The sequence below is a fragment of the Knufia obscura genome (genome assembly GCF_036327395.1).
Source record: "Knufia obscura strain CCFEE 5817 isolate CBS 148926 chromosome Unknown scaffold_6, whole genome shotgun sequence".
Taxonomy (NCBI): domain Eukaryota; kingdom Fungi; phylum Ascomycota; class Eurotiomycetes; order Chaetothyriales; family Trichomeriaceae; genus Knufia; species Knufia obscura.
This window is the reverse complement of record NW_027042692.1, coordinates 1556649-1579262: the sequence shown is the minus strand read 5'-3', so window position 1 is coordinate 1579262 and position 22614 is coordinate 1556649. Positions and strand designations below refer to the sequence as shown.

At 51.2% G+C, this 22614-nt stretch overlaps 7 protein-coding genes across 7 annotated transcripts; 3 read left to right on the top strand and 4 right to left on the bottom strand.

Annotated features, from left to right (window-relative positions):
* Positions 1-387: 387 nt before the first annotated feature.
* Positions 388-1348, top strand: PMZ80_006075 (uncharacterized protein; the record flags this gene model as incomplete). The annotated part of the gene is made up of 3 exons (XM_064874490.1): positions 388-771; positions 822-1003; positions 1057-1348. The coding sequence occupies 3 exons, from the start codon at positions 388-390 to the stop codon at positions 1346-1348; spliced, it is 858 nt and encodes a 285-aa protein (XP_064730212.1).
* Positions 1349-2286: 938 nt separating this feature from the next.
* On the top strand, positions 2287-5681 carry PMZ80_006074 (uncharacterized protein; the record flags this gene model as incomplete). The annotated part of the gene is made up of 3 exons (XM_064874489.1): positions 2287-2356; positions 2587-2965; positions 4211-5681. 3 exons carry the CDS (start codon positions 2287-2289, stop codon positions 5679-5681), a joined length of 1920 nt encoding a protein of 639 aa, XP_064730211.1.
* A 1002-nt stretch (positions 5682-6683) lies between these two features.
* PMZ80_006073 (uncharacterized protein) lies at positions 6684-7745 on the top strand (the record flags this gene model as incomplete). Its single annotated transcript, XM_064874488.1, has 3 exons — positions 6684-6727; positions 6779-7121; positions 7197-7745. The coding sequence occupies 3 exons, from the start codon at positions 6684-6686 to the stop codon at positions 7743-7745; spliced, it is 936 nt and encodes a 311-aa protein (XP_064730210.1).
* A 716-nt stretch (positions 7746-8461) lies between these two features.
* On the bottom strand, positions 8462-9106 carry PMZ80_006072 (uncharacterized protein; the record flags this gene model as incomplete). The annotated part of the gene is made up of 1 exon (XM_064874487.1): positions 8462-9106. One exon carries the CDS (start codon positions 9104-9106, stop codon positions 8462-8464), a length of 645 nt encoding a protein of 214 aa, XP_064730209.1.
* A 783-nt stretch (positions 9107-9889) lies between these two features.
* PMZ80_006071 (uncharacterized protein) lies at positions 9890-11720 on the bottom strand (the record flags this gene model as incomplete). The annotated part of the gene is made up of 2 exons (XM_064874486.1): positions 9890-11238; positions 11294-11720. The coding sequence occupies 2 exons, from the start codon at positions 11718-11720 to the stop codon at positions 9890-9892; spliced, it is 1776 nt and encodes a 591-aa protein (XP_064730208.1).
* Positions 11721-14513: 2793 nt separating this feature from the next.
* On the bottom strand, positions 14514-17394 carry PMZ80_006070 (uncharacterized protein; the record flags this gene model as incomplete). Its single annotated transcript, XM_064874485.1, has 2 exons — positions 14514-17283; positions 17345-17394. 2 exons carry the CDS (start codon positions 17392-17394, stop codon positions 14514-14516), a joined length of 2820 nt encoding a protein of 939 aa, XP_064730207.1.
* A 1186-nt stretch (positions 17395-18580) lies between these two features.
* On the bottom strand, positions 18581-22406 carry SMC1 (Structural maintenance of chromosomes protein 1; the record flags this gene model as incomplete). The annotated part of the gene is made up of 2 exons (XM_064874484.1): positions 18581-22323; positions 22376-22406. 2 exons carry the CDS (start codon positions 22404-22406, stop codon positions 18581-18583), a joined length of 3774 nt encoding a protein of 1257 aa, XP_064730206.1.
* Between the last annotated feature and the right edge of the window lie 208 nt (positions 22407-22614).

Here is a 22614-nt window from a genome sequence, read left to right as displayed (position 1 = left end):
CTGCCTTACAACCCAATCGGGGTAAGGGCTGTGCCCCGTTCAGTGCTGATTCTGCTGATCCTGGGGTGCTCGTCGTCAGCCCTCGCGTTCCTTGACTTATGCGACATGTGAAGGCCTACGCAATCATTCCTTCACGGCTTGTACTATCTTCGGACAATAGCATACCTACGCCTCAGGGCTGAGCAATTCTGTGCTGCGTTTCGTGTTGCTGGCCTTGGCGGGGTTTCAGGCCTGACGTTGATCATCATTCATATATCACCTTGTCTACCTATCTCCCCAGCCTGTCTCACTTCTAGTCCATCGCAAAAGTCTTAATCCTCCCTGCATCCATACAAACCATCTAGATTACCACTAATCATCTTCACCTTAATCGCACACACCATCGAGATGAAGTCCTTCGCCATCGCCGCCCTCGCCGGCGTCACAGTCGCCCAAGGCTGGCTCCCCTCGTGCTCATGGAACGATTGCATGGGTTCCTGGGACGGTGCATCATGCGACCAGTCCTCCGGATGGGACTGCATCTGCAGTAACTCGACCGCCATCTCTCAGATCAACACGTGTGTCGCGACATCTTGCACGAATGCCACGGATCAAGAGACAATCTACGGTGCTATCGCCCAGCTTTGCGCGAATGCTGGCGCGGCCGTGACGAACTCGCAGCAGGCTACGTTCTCCGCAACCAGTGGAGGGAGTCTGTTGCCTAGTGCGACTGGTGGGTGGGGACCTGGCGGTGACTGGGATAGTGCGAGCTGGAGTAGTTGGGCGAGTCAGGTACGGATCTACTGTTGCTGTGTACTGTGACTGAAGACTAACGAATTTAGGTGTCTACTGCTATTGGTTCAGCGCCGAGTGGATGGGGTCCTGGTTCAAGCTGGGGCAATAACTGGGGTGGGCCTGGCGGTCACGGTGGTCACGGACCTGGTGGCAACGGTGGGAATGGCGGCTGGGGTGGTCCTTGGGGGACTAAGGCTGATGGCATTGCTTGCTCCGGCACTGCTTCTTGGTAAGACCTACAATGACACCTTACGCATGATCAACGGCTAATATGTTCAACAGGACAACATGGACAGCAGGTTGGGGTCCATTCTCCTCATGGACTGGTCAGTGGTCTGGATGCTCTAGCACAACTGCCACGCCTGAGCCTGCTACCGTTACCACTACCGTCAACGGCAGCGTCATTACCGGCACGACGTTTGGCATTCAGGCTTTGAGCACAGAATCTGGTGCTGGTTCTGCGTCTGGCTCTGCTGCGGCTGGAAGTACGGCTTCGCTTATTGATACGGCGAAGGTTGTTACTTTCTCTGGACTTGTTGCTGGGTCGATGTTTGCGCTGATGGTTGTCTTGTAAGATGTTGGATCGTACGGGCGGAGCGTGACTGTAATGGGGTGGCGACGCATGTATCACAGGTGTTCACTTTCACGAACTGGATTTGACGATTTGGATGATCACTGTTTTATGAGATAGAATGATATTGCATTGCATCAATATTCCGGATCTCAAACCCGTTATTGGCGTCCGTGACAAGAGTCCTTGTGGTCTTCCTTGTCAACTTGCTCAAATGTCTTGCCTGTCCTTCACACATACCACTTGGACTCCCCTCTCGTGGAGTTTGCACCATTTGCTCTGCCGCCCTTCAGCTTGTTCGAGTCGTTATTTTTATCTTGCCCGCCTGTGCGCACTTCGCTACTACGCAGCTGCCCCTCGCTCCTACAAATATATTCTTCTTGTCTACGTTCAGCACGAATTCGTTGATGAAGCAATAACGACACCAAGGCTTCTTGTTGGCATTGGCGCACATGTACATGCCGACCACGCTGCTCGTCACGATGTCTCCCAACATTCAGCGAACGTCATGGTAAGATAGACTTCAACCAGCAAGAGGCTCGGCTCTGGCTTGTCAGAATGATCTTGCGCTTCTTGACACTTGCGCAACTGCTTTGATATTCCCAACACCATTCGTCCTTGCCATAGCCACACATGGCGTCACGTGCCATGTTTCGTGATATTTTGTAATAATTCAGAAAGAAACGTGGCCGCTTGTCCCAGAAAGGGGGACAAGCCGGCTGCTATATCATTCGTAACTACGGTGTACCGCTCGTCGCGGCTATGCAGGGCTGGGCTGCGCTAAATATTGCAATTTCAGGCTTGAATTGAGTGGTGCCTACCACCCAAACGATTCATAAAGAACACTCCTCAGGAACAGATCTACACCTGACCTCTAATCGATCCTAGTACATCCTATACTAATTCCTTTGAATTTGCACATTCCGGTGTTATCCGCAAACATGATGAGTAAGGTCTGGCAGTTGGCACTCGCCTGCATAGCTTTCTTCAACCTTGTCAGAGCCCAAGACTGTGGAGTAAGGCAAGCATCATGAGTCTGGGACGTTGCTAACGATCTAAGCTACCATGCATCGCAAATGTGAACGGCACACCATGTGCACAGAGCCAATGGAGTTGTCTGTGTGGATATGATCAATACCTTCAACGGGTGAGCGATTGCGCACAGAGCGCTTGCAATCAAGCCGACTACGATAGTGAGCATCATGATGCAAAGCGGTGGACACTTCTAACATGAATGACAGCGACAATTGCAGCGGTCGCGGAACTCTGTGCAATCTTCAACGACACCGCAACGATCGCGCCATATGCCACAGCATCTACCGGAACGCAAAACCCTATCTTGAGCACTGTGGCATTATCAACATCGCTGCCTCCGGTCGCCAGCACGACCTCAGCCTCGAGCGCAAGCACAACAGGCAGCGCAGGTACGGGCTCTACCTCAGCGTCGCAAGATATTGCTGGCACCTCAATCTCAACATTCACAACCACGGGTCTGCCGACCGAATCAGACGCATCACCCACGACATCACCAACGACCACGAACGTTGCGCAGCGTCTCGACCTGAAAAGAACAACCCTCCATGGCATCGCTCTTGCGCTGCTTGGACTAGCGGTATATCTGTGAGATGCGGGTGACGACGTGTAGATTGCAGTGATTCACCCTTGGAAACAGAGCTCGGTTCAGGACAAACTGCTCTCTGCTTAAACACTTTCGAGTCCTCCGTTATGAGAATGCATGCACAGATAGTCATCTGATTAAAGTGCTGCCTTTTTGGCCAGGCCCGACCCATCGCACTATCGATTGTGCTGCAATTACTCGGGTTGTCTCACATGAAGATCATTTCGCTTTTTGACTTTGGCGTCGAATGCCTGTTCCAAAGTTCTGGGTCCACGGCAAGGCTAACGATCGATCACGGTGACAAGCTGCAGGTTTTCTCAAGCCGCGACGGGTGACAGACAGCAAAAACAATCTCGCCTACGTTGCAAAGCCAAAACGTGAGGAACGTTACGAACCATCATCTTGTTGTCCAACCACCAGACCTTGTTATTATTCGTGATGGTGATGGGTGGAAAGATGAAGCTTCAACGTGACGAAACTCTGCCGGAGGTATCAGATAAATGTTACGGCTTTCATTCGGTGCCTGAGCTAGCTCTTGTGCTGACCGAAGCGAATCGATAGCAAGCCGGAAGCAGACACGCTAAGCTTAGATTTACCCCTGCACAATCTCCATCTTGGATGTTTTGAGCATACGATCACCAATTTCCAAGATGGAAATCAGACCCAGCCTGCAAAAAAAGGCTGTAAAGCGCTCCTCGAAGACGTGATGGTGCATGAAGGGACGCACTGTTTCGATGGGAGACTCAACGTGTGCTAAAGAGAGGAGTAGGTAATCTGGCAAAAGGCCTCCTGATGGCTCAAACGAAAGGGGGACCGCGGGTAAAAGGCAGGAGTGCTAGGGCAGCGGGTGGAACGCTGACAAGACAATTGAGAGCAGCTGGTTCACACCCATGAAAGTGACGAGTTCCGAAGACTGTAAATAAGTCACTTTCGTGGACAGGACCGAGTTGTGTCTCAGCAACCTTAATTCCTACTTAGTAAAGTGTTGTACTTGTAATCATATTGCTTCTTGTCTACCATGTATTACTAGTATTATCCGACTTGCATAATGCACACAGCGCCGACGAATTATTATTCTCCGAAGGTCGAGCTGCAGAAAAATAGGCGCAGAGGCGGCTCGGGAGAAAGCAGACTGGCTCTGTTGGCACCGCTGCGACCACTACCGACACCTCTAATTTCCAGCGCTTACACGACTAACCACCAACCACGGCTCACTTTCACGATACATCGCAACCACTATCATCTAGAGCGCTGGAAAAACAGGCAATCAGAGACAACATATACGATGATCAGCGGTTTATAGCACAGGATCTTTTCGGGCGCCCAGATCTGACGGACTTACCTGAACCTCCACCTACAGCCCAATTCTTGAGCTCCAAACCAATACCCATACCACCACGGCCTCAGCCAAAGTACAGAAGGTCTTTCCTCGAAACATTTCTTGCGCGGCAACAGAAGAAGGAAGGTGCCGATTCAGCTCGGGTCGGCACTTCCTCGAAATTACTTAGCCCAATTAACCATATCCCGCGCCCGACTCCTGTCCACATCTCACAACTCGACCAAGGTGATACCATCGAGGAGCCTACCGGCCGAGCAACGCGGACACTACTGAGTCTACCTGAGCAACGGCGGTCGCGACAGAACTCGCCGAACAGTCCTACCTTTCAAGACTCATTCGCGCCGGAGCCGGGTAGCAACCGATCAAGCATTGGGCTACCATCCAACCATCGAAGAAGTGCCCAATCTTTTGATATCAATCAAGGAACAATGTCGGTGGACAAGCCATTGCCGGTCAGTCCGCCAGTGACAAAACCTCCGACGAGACAGAATACACAAGAGAGGGATCTACAGCAAGCCACGCTTCCCTCGAAGCTCGGGTCGAATTACGGATTGAACGAGGCGGATCAGCCATCGCACCCACCCAGACGAGTCTCCTCTACACGCTCACTACATCACATCCGCTCCTTGACCTCGATACACTCCTCGCTACATACTCGAGATGACCCAACCGCCGTCCCTCCACTACCGCCCTCTTCGCACAAGCAGTCGCAGTCCCAATCGCAGTCGCAGGCAGAAACACCGATACAGTCACAGTACCCTCAGTCGCAAGACAACGACCTGGAACGAGGTCCAGACGATGCGCCTCCCCTGGATGAAGAACCGTCATGGGGCCCATCCCACCCGTGCTATCCACACCTTAACCCGCATGTTCCTCTCCACGCACCGGCCTACAATTCCACGCGAATAATAAGGATAAGAAGAGATTGGATGATCCTCGGCGACCTAGCACCAACCTACAGCAATATTTACCCCGAGATCCTTGATCCGTTATTACCAGAGCAAGAGTTCAGATACATACTAGATCACATCAACACCTCGCTTGTGCGGGCGTTCGATCCTTTCGCGCCGGCGAATTGGGTTGATGGCATACTAGGATTCCTGACGGGCTGGTTCTGGGAGGATTTCAGAGGAGGTGGTGTGAAAGGAGAGCTCAAGAAATTGGAGACCTGGATTGAGGACTGGAATCGGAATGTGGGCGCTAGTGATGGTGTGAAGCTGATCAGTCTCCGGAGAACGGGTTATCTGTGTTTGGACATACAGATACCGGATCCACAGGTTAGGGTTGTTGACGAGGAGGGTCAGACCCAGAGGACGTTGGGGGATGCGGAGAGTAGTGCTACGCCGAGGGCGCCGGGCACGGCGGTTACTGCGCGGTAGCCGAAGAGGTGAGAAGTGTCAATGACTTCAAAATCTCGCCGTCCGCTCTATGCAAAGTACGACTTGCGAGCATATCATAACACTCGCTACGCACATGTTTGTCGGCGAGCTGACAGCAGACACGGGTACCTTCTCACCAATACTTCATCACCATTTTGAAAGCAATTTGTCGAGTCAGTTTTGGCAGCGTTCTAGCGAGGAGTTCAATCACATTTTGTGACTCTCTTTCTCTCATCCTATCAGAGGTTCTCATTTGTGGTCGAGTGTGGTTAAGGGAAGGGAATTTGTTTGCACTATATGATACCAAGGGCATGCCGGAGATATTGGACGGTCGTTTGTCTCACCACAGAAGAGAGTTATGTTACGACTTGACAATGGGAAATTCCATCAAAAAAGCATCCGAGCTTGAGCACGATGATCTCTTGCGTTCTGATGCATCACCACGACCTTCACTGATGACGGTATCGCATGCTTTTGTGCGTCCGAGGTGTCGTTTTCCAGTATGAACTGCCAGACAGTTCCAAAATTACGACTCTCTGTGCTCTGCCTACATGCTACTAATATGTCCGCGGCTAAGGGAACAAGGCGAATGAGCCACGCTCAGCTTGTTAGGCATCGCTTCAGGTTCTCAGGTGCAGGCACCTGGTCGACAATATACGGCATGACCATGTGCCGATAGGTGTAAAGTACCTCCTTCACCATTTGTCCCCTGCCTACAGCTCCTTCGACTGACATAAGAGGGTGTGCGACGCACAAAAACATGGTTTGAAGCAGAAGCAAGCATGACCTATGTTTCTTTGACGCCTTTCAGCTTGTGTCGGGTTACAGCAAGTGCAATGAGGATTTTGAAGGAAGTACTTGCTTCTAGAACTCTCCTTCTAGTTGCCTTCCCTTACTCTTTGCTCTTTGTTCTCCATACGACTATCTTAAGCTTATTCAGCTTAGGTGGCCATGCTCGCTCCCATCCATCAGCACTAGGGCAGAGGTTCGACAGCTACCGCAATGGCCTCTGACGCTAATACATCAGCAGATCCTCGTATGCACGGGTGAGCACATGTCTGGTAAGACAGGACGGAGATCATACTAACCACAAGCAGGTTCATCGCCGCCATCGACGACGATACCGACTTCACAGTCACCGTAGGAGATGGTGCATACAGTTGGCGGATCCACGCAGAACTGGCTGCGAAACACTCGACTTTCTTCAAAACCATGATTGAGGCATCTCTGTCCAGAAGCACCCCATCATCTCCTCAAGGTGCCGAAGACCAGTCTGCAAGCGGCACAAATCGTATTCACGCAAATATCGGCCAGGAAGCTCGCAAGCAGGCTATCAACATGCAAGAAGACAATCCATGGATGGTGGCAAGGATGTTGCAGTTCTTCTACCGCGGCGTGTACGATTTCGACCAGGAGCCGACAAGTCGAGGCGCTTTCACTGTCTGTACAGTACAACAAGGTTCGAGCTCACCACTTTCGCTCGCGAAGATGATGTCTCGTGCTAGATGCAAGTAGGCACCCAGCTTCACACGTCAGAAAGCCGTCGATGGTCACCTCACTGGTTTCGAGATCGCCGCTGCTATGTATGTTGTGGCCGACAAGTACGGCGCTGCAGACCTGAAAGCGCATGCTTTGAGAGATCTCGTAATTCTGAGACCGTCAGGCAAGGTCTTGGTCAAAATCTGTCAAAGCAACTTTCGCGACTTGATCGAGGGAAACGGCGATCTGAAGCTCGCAATCGCTCAAAAGATTGCAACATGCTATGCGCCGCTTCGAAAGGAAGAGAGCGAGTGGTTACAGACTTGGATCACAACAGATCCCGAATTCGCTCTGTTAATCATGGATAGTATGAACAGTTCCAAGCAGTCCACCGCAAGCTCCTTTGCAGCAACAAAACCTGCATCAGCATTCTCTAGCCCAGCGCATGGAGGTTTTGGGTTCGGAGGGCAACCAGCGCGGAGCACTACGCCTGAGGAACCTTTCAGAGGGTTTGCAGGAGTTCCCGGCTTTGGTGCTTTTGGTGGTTTTGATGCTTCGACGAGCACACCATTATCTCAGGGGTAACGTCGCTGTAATGCTGTCACATGCACGTTACTGCCTCGGTCTCGTCAGCGCCTGCGGAAAGAGGAGCGAAGAACGTTGCAGGAGGAAATGCAATGTCGATTGCTATTTACGGTACGATCTAAAAACATGACTAATCACCGGCTATGTATCTCGTACACTTTCATTGCAAGAACGCACGGCACCGGTTCATCAATCGATACGCCATATCGATAAACACCAATTCATCTAATGTCGGACACAGCACTTTTCTGCGTGGTATTCTGCATGTTCGGGTCGTCGTCCTGGTCCTTTTTAATTATTAGGTTCGATCGAGACCGAATCTTCCACAAGCCCGAACTTATTCTGCCCTAATACCTGATGTGTTTTACCCATTCCTTGTGCCGTCCGACGAAGCATGCCACTGGACAAGGCGGTGATTGTTAATGCTTGCACTCCCCTGAGTATCGTGCTGGTTCAGTTGAATCCGTTCTCCTCGAACCTTCTCGGCGAACAGCAAGAACGATAGCTACGGCAACATTGGGTCGTGACGGGTTGCCGAAGTTCTGATACGCGGACCCGTATTTGCATTGTTGGCTGTACCGACTTGGTATGGTGGTTCAAATGGACCTCGCACACAGATATTAAAAAAAGAACCCGGATGTTAATATGGCGCACTGCTTGCCTAAACACAACATGCATATTTCAGGACTTCAACTCCCTTAGCAGTAGCGAATGCGCTACCCCCGAATAGTCGTAGTAGTCGTAGTCGTCATAGTCGGCCCACTCGTAGTGGTATGTCCCACCCTCCTCTCCCCATCCATATTCGACGCATTCGACTGCCTCTTGAAGCTGTTGTAATCCTTGTTGTAATCTGCAGCTGCGGAACGCCTGTTAACGTTCTCTGCCGTTGATCGCCTGTTATCATGTTCCGCCGTCGAGCGTCTCGTATCATAATCCACCATTCCCCCAGGTACCCCTGAGCTCGCTCTAACTCCGAGCCCATGCTGCACTGTCCCCCTGCCGCTTCCTACCGGCTCCAACGGCACCGCATGCTGCACGGCCGCAATCATAGCCTCATCATCCCCCTTGCCCTTTGCATACTCCTCCCAAATATGTCCCTCGTGAAAAAACTCCCTCTTTACAACCGGCATCGTCTGATAATAATGCTTGGTCGGCAGTACCTCCCTGTCTTGGAGAGGTTGGACCGTAGTGTGGTAGTGAGGCTGGTTGATGTGGCGGTCTATCACTTCTGTTGCTATCTCTTTTTGGTGGGGACGGATTGTTTCTGCGATGACGGCGGGCTGGATGATTTGGTCGACGTGGGTGTGGTGTTCGCCGTCGTGGCGGGTTTGATGGGCTGCGAAGGCGCGGGCGGCTTCCATTTTGGGTGTGGATGAATTGATGTGATGGTTTTGGAAGCTGTGCGTGAGTGGTCTGAAAGGTATTGATGTTAATGGTGTTGTGATGGCTCACTGAGAGAGACTGATTGTTGGTTGAAAGAAAAGCAGCTGAGCTCAAAAGTACGATGTGTTATGACATAGGTTTGTGCTGCATGATGATGAGGTTGTCTAGACCGGGCTATTGACGCCATGAGTACCTCTGTGAAGGTTTGACGACGACGTCATTGTGTCGCAAAGGAGCATCTGTCAGGTAGTCGTGGCAGTGAGCTGGTCTATGTTCATCTCACGTAGATAGAGCCGCACATCAGCAAGGAAGCCATGGTAGAATCCACGATGCGAACAAGACATAGCTGTCAGGCTCCATCACACAGCATCAACGAGTTCGAAGCATAGACGACAAGCGAGATGTTACTTAGGTCGGCTAGCTTGCCAATTGCTTGAGCTAAGCCTAAGCTGGTAAGACGCTTTACGCTGGAGCAGAGGACTTGAATCGCCAGGCCATCATGCCGCGTGGGCAAGGAAGACACGTCTCGGGCAAGGAGGTTCATAGGCGATACAGAACCGCGTGGACAGAAGCGCACTGATTCGCATTGAAAAGGGGAAGAAGCACATGTCAGGATGTGTCAACTTGAGTCGAGAGATACCAGAAGCTCTTCCGGTGGAAGATGTACAAGCTCAAATACGTCCTGTTTTTACCCATCGTGAATGCTACGAGAGCATTGGACTCGCGATTCCTTCAGCATTTCAGTATTTCAGCTGGCGAATTCAGGTTGCCTGCCTGCCAGCCTGCCCGTCGACTCGCTCGTCGTATTCGAACACATCAGGCATCTCAATCGGTCCACTCGTGGCCGTGAACCTGTTCTCCGAGCTCATCTCGTGATTACTACCAACACTGTTGACCCCGACCTGCGACAGCCGAGCATCCGCTCCAGTGCCGCCATTGCCGGCCCACTTCGATACCTCGCGTGATTCAGATCCTGGTGAAGGGAGCTCCGAACCAGCTGCGTAAAGCTGTGATGCGTGTGGCGGGGGTGATCGATGCCTTTGTGGTTGTTGACTGTCGACGCCACTCTCACATACCCTGGAGGTCATGTATTTAGGAGGGGGAGAAATAGTAGATCCTCGATGCGGAGGCTCATACTGGGTTTGTGTCACCTCGGGAAGATATGGTATTTGCTGCTGATCTTCGGCCGATTGCTTCTGCTTCCGGCGTCGGAGAACGAAGAAGGCGATCAATGCTATGATGATAAGACCGGCAACGCTGCCAACTACGCCGCCGGCGATGGCTCCCACATTTGTGCTCTTCTTTACCAGCTTGGGGTCAATCGGTTCAGTCTTGTTGGAGCTGCCTGCTAGCGCACCACCAGTGCACAGCGGTTTCAGGCTCCGTGCTCCACTTCCCAGGTCGTGCTTGACTGCATCAGCCATGTGATATTCGCCGTTGTCAAAATCAGCGACAATGACCTTCTGGGATAAAAACGGCAGGCCCAGTGTCAACAGGTAATCGCCGGCATAGTCCGAAGTGTCGAAGATTTTGGATGCATATAGATAAGAGTAATCGTCCGAGTAGGAGTACGTTTCTGTTCCTTGGTCATCGTAGTAAGTGGGATAGTCAAAGAGGTCATCTGCAGGAATGATCGTTCTTGTGTCGTCAACTAGTGTGACGATCAAGTTGCCAACGGGAAAGTCCTCAAACATGTATGTCCCTATGGTGGAGTTGTAAGTTGATTCGAATGACTCAGCAATTATGTCCATAGATGCCGTTGGAAGATAGACAGCGTCCCAGTAAGGCTCGAGTGTGGCACCGATCGTGGTTGCGTCGCTAGGCATCAGATTGGTTGAATTTCCAGGATTGTATTCCCATTCTAGACCTTTAATCTCGAGGTACGTCGTGGCTGGCCAAGCGCCGTTGTACCTTTCTTCTGTCTTGTACGTTGCGAAGTCGCTACCAACACGGGCCTCGTCGTATCCGCCCAGGATAAGGAGGCCATCCAGTCCCAGGTATTTGTTGCCAGGCCAGTAAGACCATGCTTTAGTGCCAATCATCTGCGTCTCAAGTGCTGCTCGAATGAAAGATGAATTCAGGCCCAGGGCAAGGGCCGACCGGTCAGTGGCTGTGACGAATATCATTAGTTTCCCGGAAGTATCGAGCGTTCTTTGATAACTCACAGCCCTCGTTATCGCTGCCGGTGTAGAATGGAAAGCCAAAAATTTCGTTGTCACCTATGCCCAAGCGATCATTGTAAAGCTTTTCCTGGTAATCATTCCCTACAACGACATCCATACCAGACGTGCCGTTCCACCTGACCGGGTCGACTTCGATCTGCACATCGTCTGGGGGGTTGTAGACTCCTCCATTGAGCGCGATGCACGAATAGTTGGTCTCTGATTTGCAGTGGTCCGCATTGACGACAAAAGTGTTGTTCACGTTGAATATTGGCAGGAGTGAGAAGAACTGCCTAGGTTGGCCCAGAGTAGCTGCTATGCCATAAGCTGTCCCAGGTCCCCGGGCTGATACCTGGTTACCTCCGATATACAGAGGAAGCAGCACCGGGTCAATTCCACCGATGTTGCAGGTGGAGATGTCCATCGACATGCGTAGACGTTGTGCGCTCGACGACCACGCTGTTCGAGCAGACGTTTGTTCGTGCTATATTGATGGTTATGACCACCGGCTATCAACGCAGAGATATCGCCTGCGAGAGTGAAGGAGAGGCCCAGTGACTTGGTGCAGCATGCTCAGCCGCAGTTTTGTTGGGCCACGACGAAGGATATAGTCTTCTCGATCAGTAGTACTTTGGTCACATGCGATTGTGAAAGGTAGTGGACTAGATGGCAGGCTGGCTTGCACTTTCCAGAAGCACAGATGGTGCAGCCATGGGTGCCCATGTAATCTCTAGCTCTGTCCGGATGATGATTGCTCGTATATGCGAGTTGCTCGTCGTTGGCGTGCAGTTCCGCCGCACCGTGCATCAGGAACGGAGGCTGGCAGGCAGATTGGGTGATAAGGCAAGGTGGAATGCGTTCTCGATTTCCGTTTCGAGGTACAGTGCCAAGATAGCGACATGCTGTCAAACGAGCAGGCGCCCAATGAAACAACATGCCAAGAGGATCTGGTCCGCTCGGCTTGAGCCTCCTTATGATAGTTTCAATACGGGCTGCAGGGACGCTGCGACCGGTTGGTAATAAACACACATGTGCCCAATGGCGAAAGTCTGAAATGTTGGGTCAGCGGTAGTCTACGCTGCTGTGCCGACTTGGACCAGCGGTGTGCGCAGAGGCAGTTGTACGTCGACAAAGGCTTCATGCACAAGTTAATAGTCAACAGAGCCCTGGCAACGTTAGTGTAAATCTTTCCCGGATGATATTCATCGATGGCTGATCAGCAAACGAAGGTCAGCCTCGTTTTTCCAACTAGGAGCGATCTCTCCTGGGCCTCGACTATCTCCAGCCATGTTTCGAAAGACAAAGGCTGAAGCAAAAGGCCGGAACATTAAGATGAGTCCAAGGTCGCGTTGGACACCACAGGTCCATTGATTCAGCTGGCATTCGGGCAGGAAGCTAGTTGTCCGTCGCTGGTGACATTTGATATATCTTGCAAACTACCAAGATCGGTAAGAGCCCATGCTGTCCGGTCACGCAAAAGGACAATCAAGTGGGAGAGTTTCGCAGAAGCAAGCTCAACAATAAGCGCGCCAAGAAAACGCCCTTAATTTGAGATTTCCGGTGTGGCTGATCGTGCTTTCCGATCCCCAGCCTCGCTGGTGAGGCCGGGCAGTAGCTGCAGAACCGGGAAAACTTTCAGCACAGACACGTCCTTGTGTATATGGTACTGTTGCACATACCCATACCGTGATATCCAGGACTCTCAGACCTAGATGAAAGTAGGCAAGAGAGCGTCCCCGGCCCGGTGCACAACCAATCATGTCCGGCAAATGCTCGTTCAGTAGCCGGCTCCGCTCATTGGATACCTTTGGCAACTTTCCTGACCTGATCCTGACGTTGCCCTTTGGGATAGCGTGGGTTTGATCTTTTCGCTCTAGTGGCACAGGTAGCGACGGAGCGTGAGCAGCAGACTTCTCGAACTCCAGATAGTATTCACCTTTGACTGGTTGAACACTTAGTGCTTGCGTCAACAACGCGCACCTTACTTAAAGGGCAGCCGCTATCACCGAAAAGATCAGGTCAGAATGACCAGGTCAGAACTCTCCTGACCTACTTAGATCCACACTGATCAAAAGGTCAGTGTCTAACCGCATTGGCAACGTCAGGATCAGGTCAGAAAAGTTGCCAAAGGTATCCATTGAACTAGCAGCCAAAGCACAGACCACTTTTGCCAACTCGCCGCGAAGGTTTTCCAAGGCGCGTCTACATACTGAACCTCGACAGCTTCTGGACTTCTCAAATCTCCAGTAGGCATGATGCTGTGTCAACGTCACGATGTCTCAGCCTAGCGTAAACAGGCATGAAGCTTGAGCGATCCAGATCACGTCGTGTTCGAGACATAGGCGAATGGCATACCGAAGTCCAGATCACATCGGAGGGACATGAGGAACACTACTCTTCAGCTGTTGATTGAGAAAGTCCACGTTGGTTAAGCTCATGCTCATTATGCTACAAACAAGACCAAGTCACATAAAACATATATTCAACAGTGTCTAAAGTCCGGACTCCCTGCTTCATCCTCACTCGGCAAGTTCATCATGTCTCAACCATCCGGCCGACCATCTATCCGACGCTTTCCATCAATGACTCGAGTCCAGCCATAAAAGACGCTCATCAATGTGCTCGCACTTGACGTGAAGAAGCTAATCCACCACAAACGACATCCTTCTCCCTTTCCGATCCGCCAGAGAGTGCTGCACATCCCATCCTCCATCAGACTCGCTCGTCTTACAGACCGCATTGGCTTGCAGTCATGCGGCGTTTCGCCTGCTGCCACAATTTTGGCGTCCTTCCAATACCCACGGCTGTCCGCGAGGAAAGATTCGCCCCTGCCTCCACCTGACGTCCTTCCACTACCTGCGCTACTCGCAGGGAAGGATTCGTCTCCTCCAACCTCACAACGTCCTTCCAATACTCGCGGTGGTCCGCGAGGAAGGATTCGTCCATTTTCATCTTCCACTCAATCTTGTGCAGCACCCTCCAGCTCAATCTCTCATCTTCGAATGTCGTGTTGTGGTGTATTTGGCTGTGATCACGAGACCGTACGAGCACAAGTCTCAAGCGCCTCTTCAGCTGTTCTCAAGAACGATTTCAAATCTCGGACGTGGTCTTCTTCGTGGTCGAACAACAATCAAGCTCGCACGCATGAGGCGTTACAGGTTGTCGGGCCTCAGCATTCAGCAAAATATATGCTCCAGTTCTTGGTCGTGTTCATCACAATGCTTTACTCATTATAGTTCTCGTCGAGCTTTCTTGTGGCTGGCGAATTGCTCGTCTGCTTAGGAGGTGGTCGTGGTCTTACACCGTGGGGGTGGTCGTGGGCCTCGAATCCATATCTCATGGATCGAGGGAAGCGGTGCTTCAGCAGGTTTTCGATTGTTGTTGCGATTTGCGATACTTGTGCAGATGGTGCAGATGGTGCATGCTCTGCGACGACCTTCGCCAGGTTTTCGTAAGGGGCAAAGTCATTAAGGGCTTTGTGTGTGCCTGATTTGCAAAGTCCGGCGTGTCGAAGCATGCTGTGCAGTGTGCGTTCTAGGGTGTTTGGGTCTTCCAGTTTGCGCCAATCCTCAAAAATAGCGCGCGCGCCCTGGATATTGCCGAAGGAGTTCCAGCCCTTGAAGACCGCCGCAACATTGTCAATATCTCCACCTTGCAGCCCAGTCGTTGCAGTCATGTCAACGATGCCATAATACGCATTATCCAGCTTCAAATTGTTGACGACCCAGTCATCGTAGCCAAGCAGGTCGTCCCTCAATGCTTGGTCGGCAATCAGCGTCCTGGGCATGACGCCAGCATCGAAGCACTTCATAATAAAGGCTTTCTTCAGTGAGGCTTCTTTGGAGCCTGCAAAGGCCTTCTGGGCATGCTTGAGGAATGCTTCGGTGGCTTCATCTTCGTTCTCATCAGTACCTTGCAGGTTGTCCAGTTTCCAGAATGGTGTTTTGTTCTGTTTGATAAGTTGGTCGATGCTTTCACCGAACTTGTCTAGAGGATCATCGAGTGGTTTCTCGAAGTCCTCCACAACCTCGTAATCGCCGATATTTTCATCAAGGTTGTATGTATCTTCTTCATCCTCGCCTTCCTCGCCTTCCTCGACTTCGCAAGCACTGAGCACAAACCGGAGAGAGTCTTCTACCGCGGCCTGAATATCTTCATGAAGGTACCGAACAACAGGAGGGACACTCCAGAGTTTGTCATGCAGCTTCTCCATATCCTCGCCATCATGGTGTTCAGCAGCTTGGGATGTTGTGTTTTGCACATTTTGACCATTGGAAACGTTCGGCGCATCGGGTCCATTGCTGGCGACGGCATCTTGGCCATCGTGGCCATTGTTCACCGATAGCGAATTGAGCGACTCACCTAGTGAGCTGATGTCATGCTCACCGGAGACACCAAGCTGAGGTGGGGCGATATTGGTAGCCTCCTTGTCAACTGATGGTGACTGAGGTGCATTTGGTTGCGAGGCCTGTACGTGAGCGTCATTGTCGTTCTGATTGACTGACATTGAGCTCAACATGTCCTCCAACGATCGTTCGCCGTTATTCGTAACAGGCATAGCAGGGTTTGGCGCAATATTATCCTGGTTGCCCATATCCACTGGCGACTGCTGGGGTTCGGGCGGTATTGGAGCCTCTGCGTCGGGGGTGGTGATATCAGTTGAGGGAGTAGCTGGCTCACTGCTATGTTGAGAAGATTCCGGCGTGTTGATCGACAGCGGCGAATCAGATGCTGCGGTGACTGAGGCGCCATTTTCATTGCTTACTGACAAGGTCTGGAACTTTCCAAACATCGCCGGTTCGAATGTTGCAGCCTGATTCGTACCGGAAGAGACATTCAGCTCAGCGCCGGCCCACGCAGGTACCGGAGAATCATTCGTGTCAGGCTCTGTCTGTTGGAATTGTTGACCAGCGTAGCCGGTGCTGATTGCGGTACTGGCTGATGGCGAGGTTGCAGGAACTTGTGGTGCAACCGCGAACTTGCTGCCCATCAAACCAACATTCACACCCTGGCCTCCGCTCGATGTGCTCTTTACACTAACGCTAGGCGTCTGAAACAGCTGAGCAGACGTCGGCGCCAGAACTGTCGAGGTCGGCGCGGGCATATAAGTAGGGCCAGACGTTGTGCCATGGAATGAGACTTCCAACGTCTGGCTTTGGCTCGGCCAACCCTGAGCTTGCTGCTGGGGTTGTGGAGTCACCAGACCAACATCCACGTCCCAGTCCATATCCACCGGTTCAGCTAGCTGAGTAGATGTGCTCATGCCAGCCATTGAAGCTGGATCGGCGCAACCATCCAGAGGGGATGACACCTCGGCCGCTGATACTTTTGTCTCATAATCATGCGTGGCCTTCCAGTTCATGCAGTCAATACAAGGGCATGGGCCGTAGCCGACAGGCGTGCCTTGCATGTGCCCACCGACCTGCACATTATACTTGACTTGCTCTTGAACAGCGGGAGCCGATGCCATAGACTGGCCGAGATCCAGCTCAGGTGTGAACGGCAAGGGTGGACTTGCAGCCGCCAGTCTCTTCTGGTATGTACGGTTCTGCTTATTATTCTTTGTTGTCTCTCTTGACAACTGTTGTGGTGACATTGGCGTCACCAGTCGGCTCGCAAAGACTTCCTGCATATATTGCCTCTTACATGCCTCAACTCGGATGTTCGAAGCCTCAAAACGAGCTCGGGTCTTCTTCGAAGCCTGTTCAGAACCAGGTCTTGGCTTCTCTACCGCAGGTCGGTCTTCAGTTCGGCGCTTGTTGACGCCACGATCATGCTCGACCGAATTGTACCGAGCGGCTTGCTTCATGAGTTCGAGTTCCTCCTGAGAATAGAAGAGACGTCTGCGCAGGTGTTCTCGACTATGTGGTTTCAGTGGCTTCTTTGGCGGCAGAGTCGTCTTCCGTGCAGGGACCTTTGGCTGTGCATTGAGGCTTGCAAATATTGACCCTCGCCATGCTCGATGGCATGCAACTTGTGTCCGTCGCATCAGTCTATGGACACATCAGAATCAATACCGAGCTTTGGTTGTATTGAAGCAGAAGCAGTACTTACGGATCACGAACGGTGTCACGACCACCTCGCAAAGCCATGGCCGAATACATGGTTGCGCAGGTGAAATCTTCTTGATCTGTCTTTGAAAGGGAGATGATATTAACAGCAGTGAGCACCACCTTCAATTCGTGGTCTGTGTCGATAGTATCTGTTCAAGTATACTGCGCAAGTCAGACACTTCGAAGCAATTCCATTCGTCCTCAAGAACATACCAACACACACAGCGCACGCCAAAAAAAAAATGACCTTCAAGTCGGTTTTCAACTTGCAGGTCGTGAATAGTCCAAGAAAGAGACAGCTAGGTAAGTCAAGCAAGGTTGCGCAATGCGAAGGATGGATGTTCAATGTTGATCGAGATCGTGGTTGAAAAGGCAAGGTAAGTTGAAGGCTCGGCTTGAGGAAAGAGGTAACAGAGCTGGGAAGGAAGAAGGCGCGATGTCAGGAAGGAGGAAGTCACAATTCGAGGATCACGTGCGGTCAGTGATATTCGATCCGTTGTTTTGTGACCGGTAGATCCAAAAAGCATGTGGGGCTGGGAGTTACTTGCACTGCCATCTGTAAAGTGTTGTCAGAGAGGGAAAGCGGAGGCGTGAAGAAGAGTGAAAGTCGAAAAATGGTAGATGGGTTTTTTCAGCTTGAAAGAGCCGCGAGAGAACGAGAAGAGTGATGCGGCGATAGATGATTGCGATACTACCACAAACATCGGTTCCAGTTCGTCTGCAGTGCAAAATGTCCGAGCATTGACAGCCATGAAGAGGCATTTCGTTGGGTGATAGCACTACCGCGTGAAGCAGCCCAGTGAGCCCTTTTCATCAGAACGGTCGAAACGAGCGAGCAGTCAGTATCAGGCAACGGGAACAACGCCAGTGACAGAAGCTAACACACATCGTGAACCGAGCAAGAGATACAATTGCATTGCGGACAGTGGCACCGTAGTATGGATGAAGAGATTAGGGTTGAGCCCCTTTTTGCCATTGAGAGCACGTGACCATAGCGGACCACGAATTCATCCCTTCATTTCAGCTTACAAGCAGGTGCTCAGCTACTGTTGTGCCGTATCTGCTCACGTTCTGGTTCTGAACAGCTAGCTCATCATGTACAAGATGATTTTGGTATGAAGCAAAAAAGCTTAGAAAGCACCACACACCGTAATATGCTGCTGCATCCTCACGCCATCAATCCACACCAGCGGCTGCGTTGCCATAAGTCATCCTTCGTGCCGTTGGCTTCCTTGTTCTACGTATACTTCCTCAGATCCAACGTCAAGCTCTTACTTGAATTCGCACTCTGATCTCTGTAGACGCCCACCAAGGCTTCACTACCCTGAAAGAAGCCAGTTTTCAACGAGATAACAATGAACTGCATACCCGGACCGGCATGATTCCTGACATAAGTGACCAGCTTCTGTACATTGGCATTGTCTAGCGCAGCATCAACCTCATCCAGCACGAAGAAAGGCGATGGCTGGTATGAGTGGATGGCGAAAAGCAGTGCGAGCGCGGCCATGGTCTTCTCACCACCCGACAGGTGCTCCATATCTCTGAAACGTTTTGCAGGTGGCATAGTGTGGTAATTGACGCCAGCGAGATACGGTTCATCCTCATCTGCGGACAGGAAAGCACGACCACCAGCCGGAAACTCAGAGGACCGTGTCAGATTGGAGTAAATTGGCTCGATCTGCTCGGAGATATGGTTGTAGGCTTTGAGGAACAGGTTATTTCGATTGCGCTTAACGGTGTTGTATTCTTTACTGAGTGTAGCATATCGATCGTGTGTGGCTCGATACTCTGCCTCGGTGTCGCGCAAGCGGCCTTCGGAGGCTTGCAAACGCGTACCAGCATGCGAATTAGGCGTCATCTTCGAAAGCTGTGCATTGATCTTCTCAATAGCCTCTTGCAGTTGTGTTTCGGCATCAGATGAGCTGTCCTCCTTCAGATCATCGTCTAAATCGCTGAAATCGACGTCGATGCCATAATCAGAGACTTGGTTTTTCTGTAAGGCTGACGATGCTGGATCATCTTCATCCTCCCTATCGACGTCCATGCTGTCGGGATCATCTTCAGCGACTAGCGGGAGGTCGTTGATTGGCAGTTGCTCCAAGGTTGCAGAGCCTTCTGTGAGAGGAATCTGGATGTCATCAATCTTGCAGCGGCGTAAGACAGTGTATCTGCCTGCTGTGTAACGTCTGTGTTCTCCTTCAGCACTGCTGATGGCTTTCAAAGACGATTCCATATCCTTGCTTCGCTTCTGCACTTCCGATCTAGCTTTGTTCAGTTTGTCGGACGAAGCTTGCTGCTTTTGCTTTGATTGCTCAAGCTTAGCATTAAGTTGGTCGAGATCGTCCTTCAACGTCTCGAGGTCATCCTGCAGGCCTTGCTTCTGCTCATTCAGTTCATCAATGGTCTGCCTGTCGCGTTGGTGTTTGTCTTGTAAAGCTTGAATGCGGTCGTCCGTAGATTGTAGCCTGGTCTTCTCATAATTGAGCTGACCTTCTATTCTGCCTTTCTGTGTGATGAACTCGACCTTCTTCTGAGAAGCTTCTTGCTGCAGGGATCCCTGACGAGCTTCATAATCGCGAATGTCGTCGAAACCTAGCCTTGCACAGAAGTCGGCAAAAACCTCATCTTCGACTTCTCGAACAGTGTCTGAGTAATCTTCAATGTCCTGGTTGATTTCATCAAGCTTGCCTTTCTCTTGGCTCAATTTCGGACGATCGGTATCGAGTTGTTTGCGGACATTGCGGATTTCGCTCTGTTTGCTTTCGATATTTCTGTTCAACGCTTCGACTTCATCCTGAGCATAACGAAGCTGATTTTCCAGACCTGACAAGTCATTTTGCAAGGTCTGCTCTTCCGCAATCTGCACACGATCTTGTGGCAGTGCGCTGAACTTTTCGAGCAGCTGGTCTTTGAGCTTTGTCAATTTGTCAACTTCTGCTTCGTCCCATCTACGCGTGTTCTGGTCCTTGCCTCGACCACCAGTGATAAGACCACCTTTGTGTATAACAGTACCATCGAGTGTCACTGCTTTAGCTTCAACGCCTTTGTTGTACACCATTCGCTTCGCGATTTCAAGTGTATCACACACAATGGCGTTACCACAAGCATAAGATACAGCGCGTGAAAGAGCGTTGTCATAGTCGACAGTGTCGATCGCAAGCCTCACACCTGGATCTGAGCCCTTCATGCTTGAGTTAATTGCCTTGACTTGGATGGTGTCCAGTGGAATGAAGGTGGCCTGGCCTGCTCGCTGATCCCGGAGGTACTCAATACATTGCTTTGCGGTTGTTTCTGTATCCACAACCACAGAATCGAAGTGCCGACCGAGAACAGTGCTGACGGCTTCACCAAACTTTTTTTGCTTGGGCTTACAGAGTTCGTGCAGTCGACCTTTGACGCCTGGATAAGTTCGCTTGAGGGTAGCAATAGTCTCTCTGATTCGGACCTCTTTCTCGCTTGCTCGCCGACCATCGTCTGCTTCGAGGAGTTTTCTCGCAACCTCAGCTAACTTTTCGTCTAGCTCGGTGCGCTGTCTTGCAGTCTGCAGGCGCTGTGAACTCAATGTCGTAAGCTTCCTGCGCTTTTCATCGATTTCTTGCTGCAGTTGCGTAGCTGTGTCGGACAACGTTGACTTTCGTTCATCAATTTGGGCCTTGTCGGTTTCGAGAGCTTGCAGTCTGAACTCTTGGCTGTCTACCGCGTTCTTCAGGTTATTATACGTTGCCTCCTGAGGCCCTCGCTCGCTCTTCAAGGCAGCGACCCTGCTCTGGTCAGCAGAAGCTCTCTTTCCGACTTCTTCTCTGAGTCTATTGTATTCTCTGAGATCAGCATCACTCAGCTGACCACCCTGTCTACCTGCAGCTTGCTCCCATTCGGTCTGCCACTGAGCCTGAGCCCTCTCGACAGTCTTGAGGTCTTTCTCGAGAGAATTGATCTGATCAGCCTGAGTCTGACGCTCTTTCTGGATTGCTTGTATGCGGTTTGTGTATTTTGTCAACTGCTTGGTAGATAGATTAATCTGTTCATCAATGGGAACAAGCTTGGTGTCCTGATCTTCGATCTCCTTCTCCTTTGCTTTGATGCTCTTCTCGTTCTTGGAGACTTCTCTTCCTGCTTCGGTGTATTCCTTCTTTGCAGCTTCGAGAGCCTTGTTAAACTTCTCCATGCCTCGCTGGAACTCCAAGACCTCATTCTGATGCTTCTGTATCTCAGATTGAGAACGTTCGATATCTTGCTGCAGATGGTACAGCTTCCACAAAATATGAGTGGCAATAGCGTTGTCCCTCTCCTCAGTCTTCTTCATGAACTTGTCTGCTTCATCCTTCTGCTCTTTGTACTGACGAATCTCGGCATTGATACCTCGTCGTCTATTGACCTGGAGGCTCTGCTGGTCATTTGCCTCATCTTGTTCTGCTTTTAATCGGTCGTAGTCAGCCTTGTACTCTAAGCTTCCGGAGACTTGCTCGATGAGTCGAGTGAGATCCTGCGGCTTCTGGATGGCGATGGCTTCAACATCACCCTGAAAGACCAGGAAGTTCCGAGCTTTGATCAGGATGTTCTCGGTCTCCAAGGCTTCATTGTATTGCTGCGATGTCACCACTTTATCGTTGATCCTGTACTCTGAGACACCAGTTGTAGTGATTGTTCGCTTCCATTTCTGAGTTTCTCCAGCATCATCCTCAAATACAGCCATGACCCAGGCTGACTTGGGGTCATTACCCTGAGTGCTGGTCTGAGTGCTCTCTTCCTCATCGTTGCCACGGGCCTGTGCATCCCCAGTCGCGATTGATTTCCTGATGACTCGTCCTCTGTAGATCAACTCTCTGAGATGTGCTGATCGTAGATGTGATGACTTGATGCCGAGCACGAAGGATATGGCGTCCATGGAGTTGGACTTGCCGGAGCCATTTGGGCCGATGATCGAGGTGAAGTAAGCATCACCGAATAGTAGTGTGTGATGACCTTTGTAGGATTTGAAGTCTGTGGCTGTTAGTATTCTGTCGCCAATAATCGCCTTTTCGTCAGCACGTACTGAACAGCTCAAGACGCATAAGTTTGCCCATCTCGACAGGTACGACCGTGCAAAGCGGCGAGATCGCAAGGATGAGATAGGGTCATGCACATGGAATCGCAGCTGTGAAGGATTTCCTGGGCCACACGAGACGCGTCGCAAAGTGGAGGGGCGCCAGAAGACGCGTCAAAGGCCGAAAGTGAAGTCATGTGATCAACCCCAGGCTTGTTCGAGGAAGGCACCACCGGCAGGTGACCCAG